The following is a 20,854-nucleotide window of genomic DNA, read 5'->3' on the forward strand; positions in this document are numbered from 1 at the left end:
AATGGGCCATCACTGCCTGACTGATAAAATGACATCATCCCATTATGAGATGCTCTACCCAGCAGGAGCAGCCAAGCATTCCTACCTGGATAAAAACCTGTGATTTTGAACACCAGAGCAGCTTTTTTTTTTTTTTTTTCCCACTGGATTCCCAGAGGAAGACTGGTATCATCTACACCACTACTGGACCTTCAGAGGAAAATTACATTCTTCTACAGGATCACTGCTTCAACAGAACCACATCTGTCACTCCAGGAGTACTGCAGCCACCATTTATTCAGACTGCTACCAACACCCAGACTGACAGGGTGTCAGGTTATATTGTGACTCAGTGTATTTTGCTTTTTGGGAATAGGTAGCAGCAACCACCGTCTATTTCCCCTTCCCCTCATAGGAATGATGATGATGGTCAGGATGGGCAAGCCTCCCCGGCAGCATGCAGGAAATAAGCATTCAGCTGCTCAGAAAAATGAAGATGCTGCTCAAAGGAAAGCAGCTCTGGAGGCTGCACTGAGGAAGAAGATTGAATGTGAGAAGAAAGCTTTGTCTATTGTTGAGCAACTCCTGGAAGAGAACACTACTGAAGAGTTCCTTCTAAATTGTGGGAAATGGATTACTCCATCTCACTATAAAGATGTTGTTGATGAGCGGTCTATCATCAAACTGTGTGGATATCCTCTATGTCAGAACAAACTGGAAAATGTGCCAAAGCAGAAGTACAGAATTTCAACAAAAACAAACAGAATTTATGATATCACTGAAAGAAAGTGCTTTTGCAGCAACTTTTGCTATAGAGCATCTAAATATTTTGAAACTCAAATTTCCAAAAGTCCATTGTGGATGAGAGAAGAAGAAAACCCACCAGACACAGAGCTGCTGAAGGAGGGATGGAGTGGACAGTCTGGAGAAGAGGTGAAACTACATGATGAAGTAATTAAAGCATCTGACATTGAAAATCCTAGGATATCTTCAGATCCGTGTGCATCTGATTCTCATGACATAGCTAGTGACAGCAGTTCTGATCCTGAACAAGGATTTATTTCTTCGGTCCTACCAGGAAGTCAGTCAAGCTCAGCCAATTCTGCGCGACAATTGCACAGTAAAAGCATCCTCAAAAAGAAACAAGGTCAAAAAGTCCATACCAGCCCTAAAACTGAAGATGCGGATGTGGTAGGAGCCACTGAACAACTGTCTCATTGTAAATTAGATACTCAGAAAGAAGGACATACTCGCTGTGTTCATGATGAGGTACCTGCACCACCGTCAAACAATACTGCTCTTGGGAAATTAGGTGCTTCAGAAATCTTTGAAAATACGTATGGATCACAGATAGTTTTTCTAGGTGTGAGCAAAAGAGGAGCAGAACATCTGAAAAGAATACTAGCTAACTCAAGAGAACATAAAAACCCTGAACTGAAGCATCCAGTTAATTCCAAAGGCAGTTTACTAGAAGTGCTTAGCCAAACACTTACGGAATGGAGAACTGAGGAAACTTTGAACTTTCTTTATGGTCCAAACTATACTTCTTTGTGCTCATCAGAGTGCATAGCATCTGTCAGCAAGGAGACTGAAGAACTTGATGAAGATGACTTAGAAACAGCTCATGATCTCAACACTGTTGCTGTAGGGGAGTCTGAAAACAGTTTGAACTACTCTTTACCTTTCACAGGCTCAGGTGGAATAGTTCAGCCTGTGCCTAGTTATGAAAAGTTAAAAGAAGAAGCAGAGTTCCTAGGACTCCGAGTTAAAGAGTTCTATAAAGGAAGGTGCATCTTGGCTGAAGAAGCAGCAATAAAAGCACAAGCAGGGGAACATCCAAGCAAAGAAAAAGATGATCAACAGGAAGATCTGACCTTCCCCCTCATTGATTCAAATGCACAGATGCAGATTAGGAAGCAAATTGTCCTTGAAAAATTGAGAAAAGCATTTTCTGCAGTTTTGGGCCCCCTTCTGATTGCTTCAGGTGATGTTTACACAGAGCTAAAAAATCTTGTCAAAACTTTTTGGTTAACAAACAGAAATATTGTTCACAAAATGCCTGAATGGACTCTCATTGCTATTGTTTTGTTATCTGTTTTGTCAGAAACAAATCCACTTATCAAGAATACTCAGACAAGCCCAATGTACACACATTTCCTAAACACATTACAGGAAGAACTGCATTACAAAAGTGAAGATCTGAAAAGTTTAACAAGAATATTTAAAATGGACTGACAACTTGAATGAATAAGATGATCATCTTAGCATCTCCTACTACCTCCACAAGTCAAATCATCATCCCTAAGTATTCTGCAGTGTCTTCAGCAGCAGGGAACCCCCAACTACTCCATATAGGGTTTTGGATGCTCCTCACCTTTCCATTAGCTGGTGTGTGGATTGTCCCTCAACCCAATCAGCACATCTGGGTCACACTAGCCAAGAATCTACAGCAGGACAATCTATGCCTGTCCGTGGGTGGCATGAACAACCCGCTGTTGACGTGCCTGGTTGGGATCCTTTTAGTAGCAAATGAATACCCAAATATGGATAAGAAACTCAATGTGGTAGAAACTTGGGATGAGTGGACCAAGACCCTACTGCAAGCACCAGAAGAACCCCAAGAACTGGCATTGTTAGCATCCCCTAAAGCTCATTACTGTGTTCAATTTCATTATCAACCTTCTGGCCAACACCTGACCCACCTTGACCTTATTAGGTCAACCTATAGGAAAGATGTAACCCCATTTAACAAAAATATACCCCTCCAGATTGATGCAATTACACCAGTCCTAAAATTTCTTCATCCTCACGTCATCCCAAGGTGCTGCCCCAGGGAGTGTTTCTTACGTGTGGAGACCGAGTATGGGCCAGGATCCCCTCATACCTCCAAGGGGGACCCTGTAGCCTTGGCCAACTTACTATCCTAACCCCAAACATAACTTTACTTTAAAATTGGAAATAGAAAGGGAAATTGGCCTGCTGAATGAGATCATATGCTGAATTTGATGAAAATTGCTATAGCCAAGTTTACTACTGGGGTAAAGGAAACAGAGTAGCAGTCTCATTATTTTTGACTTGAGTGGCTGCAGCAAAGTCTCTCAGTGAGCTTTCTCATCTGGAATGTTGGTTTAGTATACAGGCAAACACTGCCTCCCCTGCAGGCAGTGAACTGCTTACTGACGCTGAGACTACCAGGCACACAACATCCAAAACTGAGCAGCAATAGACTTTTTACTGCTTGCCCATGGCCATGACTGCCAGGACTTCAAAGGGTTGTGCTGGTTCAACCTTTCTTCACACTCAGTATCCATCCACACAAACAGCCAGAAGCTGAGGGAGCAAGTAAAGGAATTAAAGGTTGAGAACTCAAATTGGATCAATGAACTTTTCAGACAAGGGGGGTTGACAGGATGGGTTTCTTTTTTTGTTAAATGAATTTTCTGGGTTTTGATCATTGTTTTTATAGTTTTACTTAGGTTTCTCTGTTTAGATAAGTGTATGCAGAAGTCCACTGGGGAAGTCTTCATAGTAAGAAAAGAAAGGGCAGTTGTGGAATCCTTTGAACCCCACAGGGAATCCAAAAGCATTTGCATTGGAAGAATACACCACAGAGTCTCCACCTAAACTGAAAGAAAAGACTTTGCCCATGGTGCCTTGCAACACTGTGTAATCTACCCCAGTCTCGTTCTCCCCATATGCCCCTAATTCTCACAGTTTCTCCTTTCCCTCTTTTCCCCTTGGTTGTGGGATCCCTGGTGGCTGGCCCCGTCTTCCCTATGGGGCAATGCCCTTTGTCCTGCCCTTTGTACCACCCCTGTGCCCTCAGATCATTTGCCCCTGCCCCCTGCTTAACCTTGTGCATGCCACATGGTCCTGGTCTTTTGTCCCTGATCCCTGTCAGCGTGCTGGAATAAATTTTTGCTGGAATTTATCATACAAAAGACCGTTCTTGCCTCTCTTTCCTGAGTTAGCTGTGATGTGTGTGTGATGTGTAGACCTGACTGCTTTGTCTGAATGCCGACCCAAGCAGCCACTCCACAGGAGAAGCTTATTGGGAAAATGGTAGCAGCAACCACCATCTAAACCCTGCCTTGCTACAGCCCAGTCTAAAGGACTATGTGAGATGGAATGATTTTCACTGCAGAATCCTGATATGTGGATGAAATTATATCTATTGCACATCCTGGCCAGAACAACATCCAGACCAGAATAAAGTAATGCCTTCTGTGTTGCTCTGACACTGAAAAAATGTTGGACTGCTTCAGTTTCTGAAGAAAGTGCTGGAAAATTTCTTCATGCAGGAAAAGAATGACAAAATTTTATGTTTTTCCCATGGTTTTGGTGACAATTCTGGGGATAACACCAGATGGATCAACTGCTTTTGACTCTCTGGGGATTCTGAGATTGTGAGGGGCTCCAAGCAGGCATGGAATATACTACCTGAGGAGACCTTGTGTTCCTGAGTCCAATGAGTTCAAAGCAAGATCCCTGTGTTTTCATTAAGGCAATACTTTTACCTTCTACGACGAAACCTGGATGGATGAAGGCAGAGCAGTGGCTATTTGTAACTCAGCTTCAGCAAGGCTTTCCACACTGTGTCTCACAGCATCCTCACAGGCTTACTCAGGAAGTGTGGGTTAAATAAATATACAAGTGAAGTGGATTGAGAACTGACTGAACAGCAGATGCCAGAGTGGTCAACAACTCAGCCCTCCAATACTTAAAGGGGAATTGTGAGAAGGATGGGGACAAACATTTTAATCGGGCCTGTAGTGATAGGAAAAATGGTAATGGTTTTAAACTAAAGGATTTAGACTAGATACAAGGAAGAAATGTTTTTAGATTGAGGGGGGTGAAACCTTGGAACAGGTTACCTAGAGAGGCTGTAGATGGTCAATTTGTCCTGCTTCCAGCCAGGACAGGGGTAATTTTTGCAGTAGACTGATGGGCATGTGGCCAGGAGCCAGAGGTTATTCTCTACCATCTTATGCTATTGTTGGTGGCAGGGGGAAGGTGTTAGTGTTGAAACACATAATCACAGAATGATTATATGCAGGTGCTTTTATTGAAGAGCTCTGGGAATCAGGGGTACAGGATGCAGACACAAATCTGACTCCGACATGGACTCAGGATGGACATGTTTTTATACCCTTTCATTATATTACTACATATTAATTATTAAACCCATATTGTTCTATTGTATGAATTCTTGTAGTTTTCATCAGGCCCCCCAAATATAGTTTTTTATGATTCTTAAGCAATAATCATTTTCAAGTACCAAACAATCATTACATTGAAGAATCATATCGTTTATCATATGATGATTATGCAGATGCAGTTTCACATGGTCTAGTAAAAACAAGACCTAGCCTTTGTTTCCAAGGCCTACATAGTTTTGGTTCCCTTCTCAGGCCCAACCTCTCTTTCCACCTCCCTTGAATCTATTGTATAGAGTTTCCATGATTTTTTAGAAACATTTTAACCCTATGCTATCAAAGGGATTTTCTTCTGAGGACAGGGGGTCACTTCTGGTCAAGTAAGCATGGCAGAGAGAGTGGGGTGGCCTCAATTCCAAGCCAAAGGGAGCAGGTTCGATGTGAATCATTTTTGGCCCAAAGGCTGGAATAAGCAAGGGATGGGCAAGAGGTTAGTAGGGAACACATCCAGGACAGCTGACCCCAACAGACCAAAGGGATATTCCCAGAGTCACAGAATGGCTGAGGTTGGAAGGGACCTCCAGAGGTCGGCAAGGACTTAAGGAGCACAGTTGCCTGTCTCAAAGACTATCAAGATCCCAGTGGAAGGAACTTGCCATAAGGTAAACCACAGTGGAAACTTGAGCTAAGCACAGAAGAGAGAAATTTGTGTGTCTGGGCTTGCAAATGCAGGGTGTAACCAAAAGTGTGTATTCTGTTACCATCTGTGGAAACCAGGTGGGGGAGTGTTCTCTATCTGCTGTTAATGGCCCAGCTGATAAAACCAGGTGTGACCATGCTCCTTATCTCTTCCAGGACCCATCCTCCCTCTAGGGAGATATCTTCTGTTAATGGGCCATTTGATTCTCACTGCATGACTGATAAAGTGACACCATTCCATTGTGAGATGCTCCACCCAGGGGGAGGAGCCAAGCATTCCTTCCTGAATAAAAACCTGTGATTTTGAGCACCAGAGTAGCTTTTTTCCACTGGAGCCCCAGAGGAACACCAGACCGATCTGCACTACCACTGGACATTCAGAGAAGGACTGCACTCTTCTGCAGGAAGAGTTGATTGTTGCTTCAATCAAGCCACACCTGTCACTCCGGAAGGACTGCAGCCAGCATTTAGTTGCAGTGCAGTGGCAGTGTGCACTGCCCCAGACATGAACCCCCTGACGAAGGTGAAGCTGATCACTGAGCTGAACGCGCGGGAGGCAGAGCTGGGCGTGCAGGAGGCGGTGTCGTGGCACGCGGAGTACAGGGACAGCGCCTGGATCTTTGTGGGCGGGCTGCACTACCAGCTGACGGAGGGCGACGTGATCTGCGTGTTCTCGCAGTACGGCGAGGTCGTCAACATCAACCTCGTGCGGGACAAGAGGACTGGGAAGTCAAAGGGCTTCTGCTTCCTGTGCTATGAGGACCAGAGAAGCACCATACTGGCCGTGGGTAATTTAAATGGGATCAAGATCAAGGGACGGACCATCCGCGTGGACCACGTGGCAAACTACTGGCCTCCCAAGGGGTCCCCCAAGGAGGACTGGGATGAGGTGACCAGAACCCTCCATGCCAAGGGCTGTGGGGTCAAAACGCCACCTCACACTTTGTCCGACTCCCTGTCTGAGGATGAAGATGTGCCCATGAAAATGCAGGAGAAGCAGCGGAGCAGAGCAGAACAGTCAAAGTCAAGCCCACAGGCTGAGAAACAGGTAAGCACAGAGAAGCCCCATCCCAGGATCATGTTCAAGAAGGAGAAGGAGGACCCTGGGTATGAGCAGTATGCTGGCGGGAGCTCTGACAGGGCCTTAGTGGATTTTGGCAGCTGGGAGCGACACACTAAAGGAATTGGGCAGAAGCTTCTCCAGAAGATGGGATATGTCCCTGGAAGAGGTCTAGGGAAGAATGCTCAAGGAATCATCAATCCAATTGAGGCCAAGCAGAGGAAAGGCAGAGGCGCTGTGGGTGCTCATGGCTCCGAGGGGACACCGCAGTCCTTGCAAGACTTCCCTGTGGTGGACTCAGAAAAGGAAACTGAGGAGAAATTTCAGAAGGAGCTTAGCCAGTGGCAGAAGGTCCCGAATGGAGGCAAGAAAAAGCCCAAGTACAGCTACAAGACAGAGGAAGAGCTGAAAGCCAAGGGCAGAATCAGCAAGCAGCTTGCAGCCCCTCAGAAGGCGATGTCCCAGGTCAAGGTGATTGACATGACGGGCTGGGAGCCGAAGGTTTATTACAGCTACAGCCAGATCAGGCACAAGCACAACATCCTGGATGATAACCCCCAGCATCCCCTGTGCAGGGACTTCAAGTCCCAGGGCTTTGCCCTGCCCCACCTGGAGCACAACCTGCAGCTGCTCATTGACATTGCGGAGCAGGAGATCATCCAGATCGACCGGCAGCTGCAGTATGAGAGGGACATGGTGGTCAGCCTGAGCCATGAGATCCAGAAGATGGCTGAGGTGCTGTCCCATGAGGAGAAGGCCATCATCTACCTCAGCGAGGTGCTGGACTTGGTGGAGGATTGTGAGAGGCGGATGCAGCCGGGCTGTGAGAACCCTCTGACCCTGGATGAGTGTGGAAAGATCTTTGAGACCCTGCAGGACAAGTACTATGAGGAGTACTGGACGTCGGACAGGGTTGACCTGGCAGTGGCCATAGTTTATCCTCCCATGAAGGAATACTTCAAGAACTGGGATCCCCTCAAGGACTGTACATATGGCACGGAGATCATAGCCAAGTGGAAGAGCCTTCTGGAAAACGGTCAGCTGTTATCCCACAGTAGGCAGGACCTGTCAACAGATGCTTTTCACAGACTGATGTGGGAGATCTGGATGCCATACGTCAGAAACATCGTGGCACAGTGGCAGCCTAGGAACTGTGGATCCATGGTGGATTTCTTGGATAGCTGGGTGAACGTTGTTCCTCTGTGGATACTGGACAACATTCTGGATCAGCTCATCTTCCCAAAGCTGCAGAAGGAGGTGGAGAGCTGGAATCCGCTGGTGGACACAGTGCCCATCCACTCGTGGATCCACCCCTGGCTGCCACTGATGCAGGCACGGCTGAAGCTGCTGTACTCGCCCATCCTCAACAAGCTGGCCAATGCCCTGCAGAAGTGGCACCCCAGCGACTCCTCTGCCAAGCTCATCCTTCAGCCCTGGAAGAATGTGCTCACTCCCAACTCATGGGAGGCTTTCATGGTCAAAAACATTGTGCCTAAACTCGGAATGTGTCTGAATGAGCTCATCATCAACCCTCACCAGCAGAACATGGATGCCTTTCATTGGCTGATCGACTGGGAGGGGATGATGTCTGTCTCCAGCCTCACTGGGCTGCTGGAGAGACACTTCTTCCCAAAGTGGCTGCAGGTGCTCTGCTCTTGGCTCAGTAACAGCCCCAACTACAATGAGATCATCCAGTGGTACCTGGGGTGGAAGTCCATGTTCTCAGACCAGGTGCTGGAACATCCCTCCATCAAAGACAAGTTCAGTGAAGCCCTTGACATCATGAACCGTGCCGTGTCCTCCAGCATGGGTGGGTATGTGCAGCCCGGCGCCCGGGAGAACATCGCGTACCTGACGCACACGGAGTGGCGCCAGGACTTCCAGTACAAGGCCACGCAGGAGTGTCGTGAGGCCGAGAACACAGCCCAGCGCGGCATCGGCGCCGCTGCCGGCTCCATGCCCATGAGCTTCAAGGACCTCATCCAGACCAAGGCTGAGGAGCACAACATTGTCTTCATGCCCATCGTCAGGAAGTGGCATGAGGGCAAGCAGCTCTACACCTTCGGCAGGATCGTCATCTACATCGACAGGGGCGTGGTGTTCATGCAAGGGGAGAAGACCTGGGTGCCCACCTCGCTGCAGAGTCTCATCGACATGGCTAAGTGAGGCCCTTATGGGGACTGAGTCAGTACCAAGGGACAGCTTCCGGGTAACCCTTAGAATAAACAAGTTCCTGTTTTTGTATTTTTTAATCTATATTTTAGTCCAGGAAATTTTTAGACTGTATGGAGGACAACTTCTTGTCAGAGCTGGTGGGTTAGCCCACCAGGGGAGGGACTATATCAGACCTGTTGTTTGCAAATATAGATAGCCTGGTAGGAGATGTGGTGGTTGGAGGCCGCTTGGGGCACAGTGATCATGCAATTATAGGGTTCTTGATATTTGGTGATATCAGCAAGAACACAAATAAGACTTTTACATTGGACTTCTGGAGGGCAGACTTTGGCCTATTTAGGAGACTTATTCAGAGAGTTCCTTGGGAAGGAGCCCTTAAAAATAAGGGAGTTCAGGAAAGGTGGGCATGCCTCAAAACAGAGATCTTGAAGGCACAGGAAGAGACTGTCCCTGTGTGCTAAAAGGCAAGTTGACACAAGGTAAAACACATCCATCCTGGATGGGCAAGGAAGTTTTGGAGGAACTTAAGAATAAAAAGAAGATGTATCATCTTTGGAAGGAGGGTCAGGACTCTCAGGAAGTATTTAAGGGGGCTACTAAAGCATGTAGGAAAATAATTAGGGAGGCCAAAGCTCAGTTTGAACTTAGAATGGCAACTTCTCTAAAGGATAACAAAATATGTTTTTACAAATATATTAACAGTAAAAGGAAGGGTAAGACCAGCCTTTGTTCTTTATTGGATGAGGGAGGGAACTGCAGATGAGGAGAAGGCAGAAGTGCTTAACGCCTTCTTCACCTCAGTTTTTAGTGGGAAGACAACTTGCCTTCAGGACAACTGTCCTCTTGAGTTGGTTGATGGTGTCAGGGAACAGAATGGGTCCCCTGTTATCCAAGAGGAGGCAGTCAGAGAACTGCTGAGATGCTTGGATATTCATAAACCCATGGGACCAGACGGGATCCATCCCAGGGTGATGAGGGAGCTGGCAGATGAGCTTGCAAAGCCACTCTCCATCATTTACCAACAGTCCTGGCTCACTGCTGAGGTTCCAGGTGACTGGAAGCTGGCCAATGTGATGCCCATTAACAAAAAGGGTGGGGAGGAGGATCTTGGTAACTATAGGCCGGTTAGGCTGGCCTCAGTACCCATTGTTTTGGTGACAATTCTGGCACCCCAGATGGAACAACTGCTTTTGACACTCTGGAGATTCTGGGATTGTGAGGGGCTCCAAGCAGGTATGGAATATATAACCCGAGGAGACCTTGTGTTCCTGAGTCCAATGAGTTCAAAGCAAGATCACTGTGTTTTTATTAAAGCATTACTTTGGGGTAAATATGATGGTGTTGGTGATGCTGTCTCAGCCCTAAAATCCCAAGCCAAACAAAATTAAAATGATAAAAAGTGGTTACCGTTTATTGAAGCTCCTCCTGGTGCACTTCTGACAAAATGCACATGTGACATAGGGCTTGGACACTTTTGTAAGTTTAGGAAATTAGCATAATTGAAAAGAATCCCCAATTAGAAATACAATTAATGAAGTAATTCCCCCTCTTGGTTTGGCCCCCTACTCAAGACTCCCCCTTGCTTCCAGCTCCACATTGTTCATGTCTAAATACATGGGAAAGTGGAATGGCCTTGGTTCACTGAAGAAGCAAGATTAGAACAGTATTCCAGGAATGTGGTTGTCTAACACAGTACTGGAATTAGCTGAAGAAACTGTAGAACTATACAATAGTAGTCTACAGAGCTACGAATTATATGAAAAATATATAGAAAAGCAAAAATCTTTTGGCATCAATGGTAGAATTGGATAATGAAAAGAAAATACTAGTGATGGTATCACTTGCTATCCTCTATTAAATACATGTGTGAAGTTATAGAATTGAATATCCAAAGTGGGTTTGAGACTTGGCGCCTGGTTAAAAGTATAAAATGTAATTGCATGGTGAATTCTAAAGTTTTGGTGCACACAACAGTTTGGTTTTAGTGCAAAAGCTAAAACAAGGGTTTTGTTGTGGACATTAGGATTCCTTCTGTAGGAACTCACAGAAATTTGATTTGGTATAAGGGCTCTATGAAATCTTGTCATTGCCTGGGTGAACTGCGAATTTTGCAGCTGTGGTTTTGCGGGGTTGAAATCCCCCCCCTTGTGCCTTTTTGCATGATTTGTTATGGAATACCCAGAAGTGGCAGGTCTGAGTTGCGAAGCCGATTCTGCAGCTCTTGCCCTTGTGTGCTGTTTAGTGGGAGCATTGAGTTGAAGTCTCAGGTGTGGGTAAAAGAGAAAATCAAAAAGGAATTGCAGGTTTGAGTGCTGCAGGATGTTGGGGAAATTAATCCACAAACGCCAGAGGTTTATGTCGAAATAGGAGACAAAGGAGTCCTTTTATTTTATTCCAATTAAGGGAGAGGCCATGGGGCATTTCCCTGGGGTCTCTCAAATTTCTTGAGGAGGCAGCCTCCTATTTATCCTAACGTCCTGGCTGCAGTTCCCTCTCTCTTTCCCCGTTGACTGAGGTGCTTGAAAGTTACAGACTTCCTGGAGTGCCTAATACCTAAAATTCCCCGTTAATGTATAACCCTCCTTTTAATTTTTAATTCTTTTGGAATTGATGGGTTTTCCCCATTGTTGCTTTCATCTTTCAATATTCAATTTCATTTATCAGGAAACCCACAGTTAGTTTGTAAAAGCAAATATCCTCTTTTCCATCCATCCATCAGTGGAATCCTTCCCATTGTTTCTTTTATCTCTCAGTGCTAGTTTTATCTACCAGCAGACCCACTGCTTGTTTGTAAAGACAAGTCTATCATTCCTCTCAAGGGTGCAGTGTGAGTTTGTTTCTTAGCAGCATGTGTGTCTGCGTGTGTAGAGAAATAGGTTGTATGTGTTTAGTCGCCCTGGCACATAAAACAGGAATGCCTGTTACATACAAGACCCTTTGCTGAAAGTGTGTTTGTCATATGTTGCAATGCAAGATGTAACCACAAGGATGTGCTCTATTACCATCTGTTAAAACCAGGTGGGGCAGTTTTCTTCATCTCTTCCATGACCCATTTCCCACCCAGGGAGATATTTTCTGTTAATGGGCCATCACTGCCTGACTGAAAAAATGACATCATTCCATTGGGAGATGCTCCACACAGTGGGAGGAGGCAAGCATTCCTACCTGCATATAATCTCAGGTTTGGAACTCCACAGCAGCCTTTTCCACTGAATTCCCAGAGGAAGACTGATGCCATCTATACCGCCAGTAGTGGACCTTCAGAGGAGAACGACATCCTTGTGGGCGAGATCCCCACCCACAGCCTGGCCCGGAACCACAAGGAGCACGCCAAGCTCATGGCCCTGGAGCGCGCCGGCCGCCCTGCATCCCCCCTGGAGCCCCCCAACTCAGAGGGGGAGGAGAACATGGGCTGGAGCAGCGTCCACCTGGCTGAGGAGAGGCAACACCAGGACTTCTCAGCCTCGTCCACCATGCTCCTGGACGAGGAGCCCATCGTGAACTGGGGCCTGGCGACTGCGCTGCTGCTTTGCCAGAGCAAAGGGCTGTTGGAGACCACGGTGCAGAAAGAGGTGTGAGTGAAAGCCCCAAACAAATCGCTGCCCTTGGCCATGTACAAGATGGCCATGTACATCTTGTCATCACGGACAAGATGGCTGTTGATGACAAGTACAGCTGGTGTGAGGATTACCGAGGCTTCAGGCAGGATTTCAAGGAGAAAGAGGGATACAGACCCGACATCAAGACGAGTACGTGGATGAGACTGGCCGCAAGCTCACCCCCAAAGAGGCGTTCCGGCAGCTCTCCCATCGTTTCCATGGGAAGGGCTCGGGGAAGATGAAGATGGAGCGGAGGATGAAGAAGTTGGATGAGGAGGCGCTACTGAAGAAGATGAGCTCCAGTGACACCCCCCTGGGCAAAGTGGCGCTGCTGCAGGAGAAGCAGCGTGCGCAGAAGATGCTGTACATTGTTCTGAGCAGCTCTGGCAGGACCAGTAATGCGAACACCATCACCAAGTGATGGGCTCGGGGACAACTGGGGAACACCTTGGGGACAACCTGGGACGTCCCAGTGTTAGCATAGAAACACATCATCACAGGGATGATTATATGCAGTGCTTTATTGAGAGAGTTCTGGGGGTCAGGGTACATACCCAAATCCAACTCCGACATAGATTTGAAATGGACTGGTTTTTATACTCTTCCATTACATAACTATGTATGTTAATTATTAAACTCACATTGTTCTATTGTATCCATTAATCTCATCCGAGCATGAATTTTATAAATATCGATTCTCATGATTCTGGTTTAAGATAATAATCATATTCTGCTACCAAACAATTGACAATCATGTCATTTATCATATGATGATTAGATACAGTTCCACCCGACCCAGTCGAGAATATCTAACTTTATTTCCAAAGCCTACGTGTTTAACTTAAGAATCAGACTCATCCCCCCCTCTCCCCTGATTTATTACCTAGGCAAAGTTATACTTGATTTGGTTAAAACAATAGCATGAAAATAACATCTTGGTATGAGAATAACATCCTGGTTGCTGTGAAGCTAATGTTCTGTTCCCCAGCTTTGCTGCCTCAGAAATAATTTTTAATCCTATACTATCGTTCCTCCCCTTTGAAAGTATTTCACTCTAATATGAAAATGATTTCATTTAATACAGTCCATTTGTCTTCTGAGTCTATTCTGGATGTTCGTCTTCAAATCCGTGGTTGTCATGGGCTTCTGTTGTGGAGGTTATTATGGATCGATGGTGCTGGATGTGAAGTTTTGTCTCGCGTCAGTGCCTTCATAATTATTCTGTTCCAGGATGTCCTTTTCTGTATTTCTCCTTTCAGGATTCTATAAACTAACCAGATTGCTAGAAATATGATTAGTAAAATTATCAAACTCTCGAGGATAGACTTCACCCATGAACTAACATTCCATCCTAACCCTTTAAAAATTTTATCTAACCAGGTAGTAGCTAAATCTTTTTGCTCCTCGTGTGCCTCATGCTCTATTTGTCTCAACTGGCTGATATCATGTTCTACATCTGCAGTTACATTTGGGATGTGGATGCAGCAATGGTCAATTTGTCCTTTTAAATACCCACACACTCCATGTTCTTTCAGGAGTAACATATCCAGAGCCAATTGATTTTGCAAAGTCATTTTGGTGGTGGCTTGTAATTGCACATTGAGTTCCTTGAATCCTTGCTGTGTAATTCTTGCTAGTCTGTCTACCTGACCTCTGAGCCTATACAACATTTCCCTGTTTTGGTAGTTTGCAACAGGACCGAAGAAAGACTAGAAGGGCTACCCGAGTTTTTCTCCACTAGAGGGTTCCTGCCAGGTGTCATTTTGATTCTCATTATTTGGGACATCTGGTTTCGCTCTTATCTGCAGGAGCTCATGGCTCCCATTAAATGAAGACCTCTTCCAAATGGGACATAAAGTTGGGAGGCCCATAGTGATTTCTTTCACCTCCCCGTCTACCGGCAAGTGTGTTGTCCATGCACCATCACTTGTTGCCCATACTAATTTTCCTGGACTTCGGATTATACTTTTGCTACATCCCACTTGAATTCTAGGTTCTATTTTTCCCTGTTTGTGTCTGACTCCTCTGCAAGCACAACCAATTCGTAAGGTTACTGCCAATGGTGACCATTGTTTTATCTCCAAATCATCAGAATTGCAATCATAAGCCTTAACACATGCCCATCAACCTACTTTATTTGCTTCCCTTCTACTACTAGTGTCTGTGTTTATTACTGCTGGATCTGTGTCATTCTCAGGGCCTTTCCGTTTAATACACCAAGGAGTGCTTGCCATATACTGGAACTTCTGGAATACGCTCACAGACCATGCGCTGTCCCAGGGCTCCAATCCTTTCCAATCTTTTTCTTCACACTTCCACAGCACCGTGGTCTCTGTAGCATTTCCTCTAACCTTTTGATAGTGTGGTAACCAGCATTCCCATTTTGCTAGATCTTGGTCTTTTACTTACCACTCTATGATTTGTCTTACCTTTCCATGACTTAAAATACAGTCCTGTTTACTCATGTGTCTCATATAGGCCCTTTTGGTTGTTTTCCAGAACTCTTTGACCACAATCCTTGACTCTGGTACCTGTTTACATTTAATTGTTTTGTTCCCTTTTATATCGGGTAATTTTGAAGTTATGATTCCCCAACTTATTGGGTCCCCTGCTGCCTTTGGTATCGGCAGACAGGCTGTTATTCTACTGGTATTTTGCATTTTGGCAAAGTCTTTGAACAATCCAACCATCACATTTTCAGCCTGAATTGCATTAGGGACTTCTATTACCTGTGTCCCTGCTTGTACCTCTCTCTTCATTCTATGATGAAGAGCGATTGGTTGACCCTTTTGCATTCCATATCCCAAAGCAACAGTAATCCCTATTGGTGACATTAGCATCCATAAAATTAACATTAACCACAATATGAGCATGAACATGGTTACTGATACCATTTGAAACAGTTACAGACGTTTTATCTTCAGCTTTGATAGTCCTACAACTTGTGCAGCCCACGACTGTACTCCACGAAGGACCTTCTTCACTTGTGTGTAGTGTATCCAGGGTTCCACTCCAGCCACTTTGACTGCTGTGAAAGTGGTTAGCAGTACCTGATGGGGACCAGTCCACCTCTCTTTCAGTGGTTCTTTGTTCCAGGTTTTGATGTACACCTCGTCTTCTGGTTCGATGTCGTGGACTGGATTCTCAAGAGTCAGCAGCCTATTCCACAGAAGGACACTTGAAAGCTGTGCTAAAGTTTTCCCGAGAGACAGAACATAGTTATACACATCCTGTTTCCCTGTGATATGTACATTTGGATTGGGGTCAGGAGATTCATATGGTTTCCCATACAATATCTCATAGGGGCTAACTGACATTCCACTCCTGGGCTTTATCCGAATCCTCAGCAATGCTATTGGTAAAGCTTGTGGCCATTGCAATTTGGCTTCTTGGCCTACTTTATTGAGCTGCCCCTTTAGTATTTGTTTCATTCTCTCTATTTGTCTACATGACTGGGGTCTCTATGGTGTGTGGAGGTCCCAAGATATTCCCAAGGATCTACTTACCTCCTGTACTACTATGGCTACAACATGTGGGCCTCTATCTGATGATATCCCTATGGGCACCCCAAACCTGGGAATAATCTCTTGTAATAACCACTTAACTGTTTCCTTTGCTTGATTGGTGCGACAGGGAAGGGCTTCCGGCCATCCAGAAAATGTGTCAGCCCCTACTATCGGATACTTATATCCCCGAGTCCTTGGTAGTTCCACAAAATCTACCTGCCAGTAGTCTCCTGGTTCTATCCCTACTCGAATTCTTCCTAGTTGTGCCTTTCGTCTAGCCAATGAATTGTTTTTCAAGCAAATTTCACATTTTGACATTACTGATTTAGCCATTGTTCGCATCCATCCTGAGATTAGGTGACGTGTCAACAATTTTACCAATGCCTCTGCACCCCAGTGACACTCATTATGTTTCATTTGTAAAATTTCTCTCATTACCAAAGGGGGTAGCACTATTTGCCCTTGTGTGGTTACATACCACTCTTCTGTGTTCTGCTGTGCCTTCAGCAAATGTGCCAGTCTGTCATCTTCTATCGTGTATTTTGGCTTAGGAGGCAAATTGAGTTGAGAGACACTAAATTTTGACGGTATAATGCCATTGTTGTCTGCACGTCTCACACCACCTGGCGGGCTGTACAATCTGCTTTTCAATTTCCCTCACAAATTTTGGAGTTGCCTGACTGATGTGCTTTGCAGTGCATGATTGCTACATGTTCAGGTTTTTTACTGCATTTATCAGTTGCAGCACTGCACCTTGATGTTTAATATGTGCCCCTTGGGAGGGCAGCAGTCCTCTTTCCTTCCATAGTACTCTGTGTACATGCACTACTCCAAAGGCATATTTTGAGTCAGTCCATATGTTGACTGTTGACTGTTTACCCTTCACTCAGTTCTAGTGCTCTGGTTAATGCAACCAGTTCTCCCCTCTGGGCAGATGTATTTGGTGGTAATGCTTTTGCTTCCACTACTGTATCAATTGTGGTTACCGCATATCCAGCGTATCGGATTCCATTTTCCATGAAGCTGCTTCCAGCTGTGAAGAGTTCCAGTTCTGGTTGCTCTAGAGGGGTGTCTTTCAGGTCTGCTCTTGCTGAATAGGTGTACTCAATTACGTCTATGCAGTCATGCTCTGATGGACCTTCCTCAGTTGTGGTAGCTAGAAACGAAGTTGGATTTAAAAGGCTAGTTGTTTCTAGTGCAACGTCATCCTGCTCAGTCAGGGTTACCTGGAATTTCATCATCTGACTTGGGGAGAGCCAGTGGCCCCCCTTTAGCTCCAGGACCGTGGTTACCATGTGTGGCACATAGACATCAATGTGTCTTCCCATTGTGAGTTTCCTGGCTTCTTGTATCCATAGAACAGTAGCTGCCACTGCCCGCAGACATGAAAGCCACCCAGCACTTACATTGTCGAGTTGTTTGGAAAAGTAACCTACCCGCCTTTTCCAGCGGCCCAATCGTTGGGTCAGGACTCCCAATGCCAGTTGCTGCCTTTCATGTATGTACTGCTGAAAGTCCTTAGACAGATCAGGTAACCCTAATGCAGGAGCAGTCATCAGTGCTTCTTTTAATTTCTGGAAGGCCTCCTTCTGTGGTTTGCCCCAGCTGAATGGCTGCGTCTTCTGGGCCTCATACTAGGGTTTTGCAATCAGTCCGTAGTCCATGATCCACAGGCGACCAGTCATTCCAAGGAAAATCTGCAGCTCATGTAGATTCTGGGATTCTGGAATAGCATAAATAGCTCAAATATGATTAGTACCTAGTTTTCTCTGCCCTTGTGAGATTTCACATCTCAGATGAATAACAGTCTTGTTGGGAAATTTGTGCCTTTTCTCTGGACACCTTATATCCTCCCATTCCCAATGATTTTTAAATCTCGATTGTTACCTTTATGCAGGTTGCTTCTTCCTTGGTCGCAATCAAAATATCATTTACATATTGGAGTAATAGATATTGGTCTCTCGGTATCTGTCCTCCTTTAGTCCAGATTTCCAGTTCCTTTGCCAGTTGACCCATTGGTAGCTGGGTCCAGGTGGGCTGGGTCTTTCTTCTACTTCTGGGATGTTCCCACTCAAAGGCAAATAGTTTCCTACTATCTTGGTCAAGGGGTATGCAGAAAAAGACGTCTTTCAAATCAATTACACTAAACCGTTTATATATATATCTTTTATGGATGCCAGCAATGTGTAAGGATTAGCAACCACTGGATGAATGTCTTTGGTTATCTCATTTATGCCCCTTAAATCCTGTTCAAGTCTATACTCAACATTGGGTTTCTTTACTGGGAATATTGGAGTATTATATTCTTATTCACATTCTTCTAAAAATTTGATACTTTAAGAATTTCTCAATTGTCTTTGCTATTCCTTGCCATGTGTGTGGGTTTTTTATTTTTGTTTTTGTTTTTGTTTTCGTTTTTTTTGCGGAGTTCTTTTTTGTTTTGTTTTGTTTTGTCTTGTTTTGTCTTGTTTTGGTTTGGTTTGGTTTGCTTTGCTTTGGTTTGATTTGATTTGATTTGCTTTGGTTTGCTTTGGTTTTTTTTAATCTTGTTTTGGACTCGGGTACCTTCATTATAAGTTCACTATTCTCAAAAGTAGTTTACTGCCTCAAGTGCCGCCGGTAAATCATGTCCTAAGAGCGAAGTTGGACACTCAGGCATATATAAAAATTAATGTGTTAAAACTTCATTTTTGAAGCTCAAATCTAGGGGTTGCAAAAGTGGCCGTATTTCTTCCTTCCCTGTGGCTCTGATGACTACACCCGACTTATTCCCAATTTGCCCTTCCATATAGTTCAATGTGTGGCTCCTGTGTCTATAAGAAAGGTAACTCCCTTTTCTTTTAAGCGCAAAGTTACCGTGGGCTCTTTTTGATTTATTCCTAGTCCTCCATGGCCTTGGCCAAAGCCACTTCTATTACCATCCCAACCGATTCTACCACGTTTGCACCCCTGTCCTTGTAGGACTGCCAGAAGACTCTGCCCCTGTTTCTTAGCAACCTCTTTCTCCTGATTGTTGTAAGCTTTCCAAGCCACCTCAAGTAGTTTGTCCAAATTTCTCAACTCTTGCCTCTCCAGTTTCTGTAACTTCTCCTTAATATCTTCCTGTGATTGGCTTAGGAAAATAAGGGCGAGCTGAACCCTTGCTTGCTCACTGTCTATCTGAAGATCAGTATACTTCTTAGCTGCTTCCTTAAGTCTTTCTAAAAAGGCAGTGGGAGATTCCTTTTCCCCCTGTTGGATTTCATACAACTTAGACCGATTCATACTTTTAGATAATGCTTTTTGAACACCTTCTTCACTGTCACTACTTTCTGATCTGTCCTTTCTGCACCCCCCTCTCTCTTGTCCCCGTCCCACAGTCAAATTCTGATTGTTACCTGGGAAAGGAGCAGTGGATGACTTTGGCAAAGGAGGTTTGGGGGGGGGCAGAGGGGACAGGAGCCAGCAAAAAAGGTGTAGGTGGGAGAGGAGGGTACCCCTGAGCAGGTGTTGGTGGAGGGATAAATTTTTGAGTAGGTGTCGGCAGGGGACGGGGTTAATTCTGAGGAGAAGCATTAGGCGTAAGCAGAGAAGGGATAACAGAATCAGGTGGGGTGAGACTGACCGGAGTGGAACTTGATGCTGAGGGGGCGTTGGCGGGGACAGTGGGTCCTATTAATAAATTGGGGTCCAGATCATCTCCTCCCCCCTGTCCCAAAACCAAGTGTTCTACACAGCGCTTATCTTGGATGCAAGCCAGACACTGATTGTTTTCAAGGACCCGTGCTTGTGATTTATACTCTGTTAACCACAGAGGTTTCCCTCTCAGCTGAAAGAATAAATCAAGATGAGGAATTTCATCCAATTTTCCCTCTTTTTTACAATACTCCATCAGCTGTGATATCAGATCTGATTGCAATGACCCTTTCTCCGGCCACCTCTGATTATTAGACAAAACATAATACGGCCACCATACATTGCAATAATCAATTATTTATCTTTCCGAAATTCTTGACCAAAATTCCCCACTTTCCAATGTGCCAACAGACAACCCAAAGGAGAAGTACGCGGAATTGGGGCATTGCCTCCCAAAACTCCTTTTAACTCTTTTAGCTTCTCCATATTACAGCTACATACAACCACCTCTGCTGCACCTGCAGGGCTTTTGCCCTGTCTGATGGATGGTGCCTAGGCAATGCCAGGAATTCCTTCACCCAACCAAGCATAGCTTTCGCTGTGTCTTACAGGCAAACAACCAGACCAGACCAGAATAATAAAGCACCTTACCTCTCCAGGGGACGTTGTGAGCGCTGGGGGATCCCGGCCCCGATGGTCTCCCCGAGAATGCCTCGGTGCTGGCTGGAGCATGATCAGGTCACGGGTCCTCAGTGGCGCTCACAGGGTCCCATCTGGTGTCGCCAAAATATTAGCGTAGAAACATATAATCACAGGAATGATTATATGCGGTGCTTTTTTTGAGAGAGCTCTGGGAGTCGGGGTACATACCCAAATCCAACTCCGACATAGATTCAAAATGGACTGGTTTTTATACTCTTCCGTTACATAACTAAGTATGTTAATTATTAAACTCACATTGTTCTATTGTATCCATTAATCTCATCCAAGCATGAATTTTATAAATATCGATTCTCATGATTCTGATTTAAGATGTCCTGGGGTGATGTTGTAAGGTTTGTAATC

At 45.2% G+C, this 20,854-nt stretch overlaps 1 protein-coding gene and 2 pseudogenes across 1 annotated transcript; all 3 read left to right on the forward strand.

Annotated features, from left to right (window-relative positions):
* The first annotated feature begins 414 nt into the window (after positions 1-414).
* On the forward strand, positions 415-2,214 carry LOC136290357 (putative RNA polymerase II subunit B1 CTD phosphatase RPAP2; annotated as a pseudogene).
* A 4,125-nt stretch (positions 2,215-6,339) lies between these two features.
* On the forward strand, positions 6,340-9,060 carry LOC136290307 (tuftelin-interacting protein 11 pseudogene; annotated as a pseudogene).
* Positions 9,061-10,040: 980 nt separating this feature from the next.
* Positions 10,041-13,089, forward strand: LOC136290359 (U4/U6.U5 tri-snRNP-associated protein 1-like). Its single transcript, XM_066184700.1, is given in 4 exon segments — positions 10,041-10,193; positions 12,291-12,686; positions 12,689-12,812; positions 12,815-13,089. Coding segments are annotated over 4 exon segments (948 nt in total).
* Positions 13,090-20,854: the final 7,765 nt, after the last annotated feature.

The sequence above is a fragment of the Chamaea fasciata genome, unplaced genomic scaffold (genome assembly GCF_029207755.1).
Source record: "Chamaea fasciata isolate MVZ Bird 193981 ecotype frontalis unplaced genomic scaffold, bChaFas1.0.hap1 SCAF_5, whole genome shotgun sequence".
Lineage (NCBI taxonomy): Eukaryota > Metazoa > Chordata > Aves > Passeriformes > Sylviidae > Chamaea > Chamaea fasciata.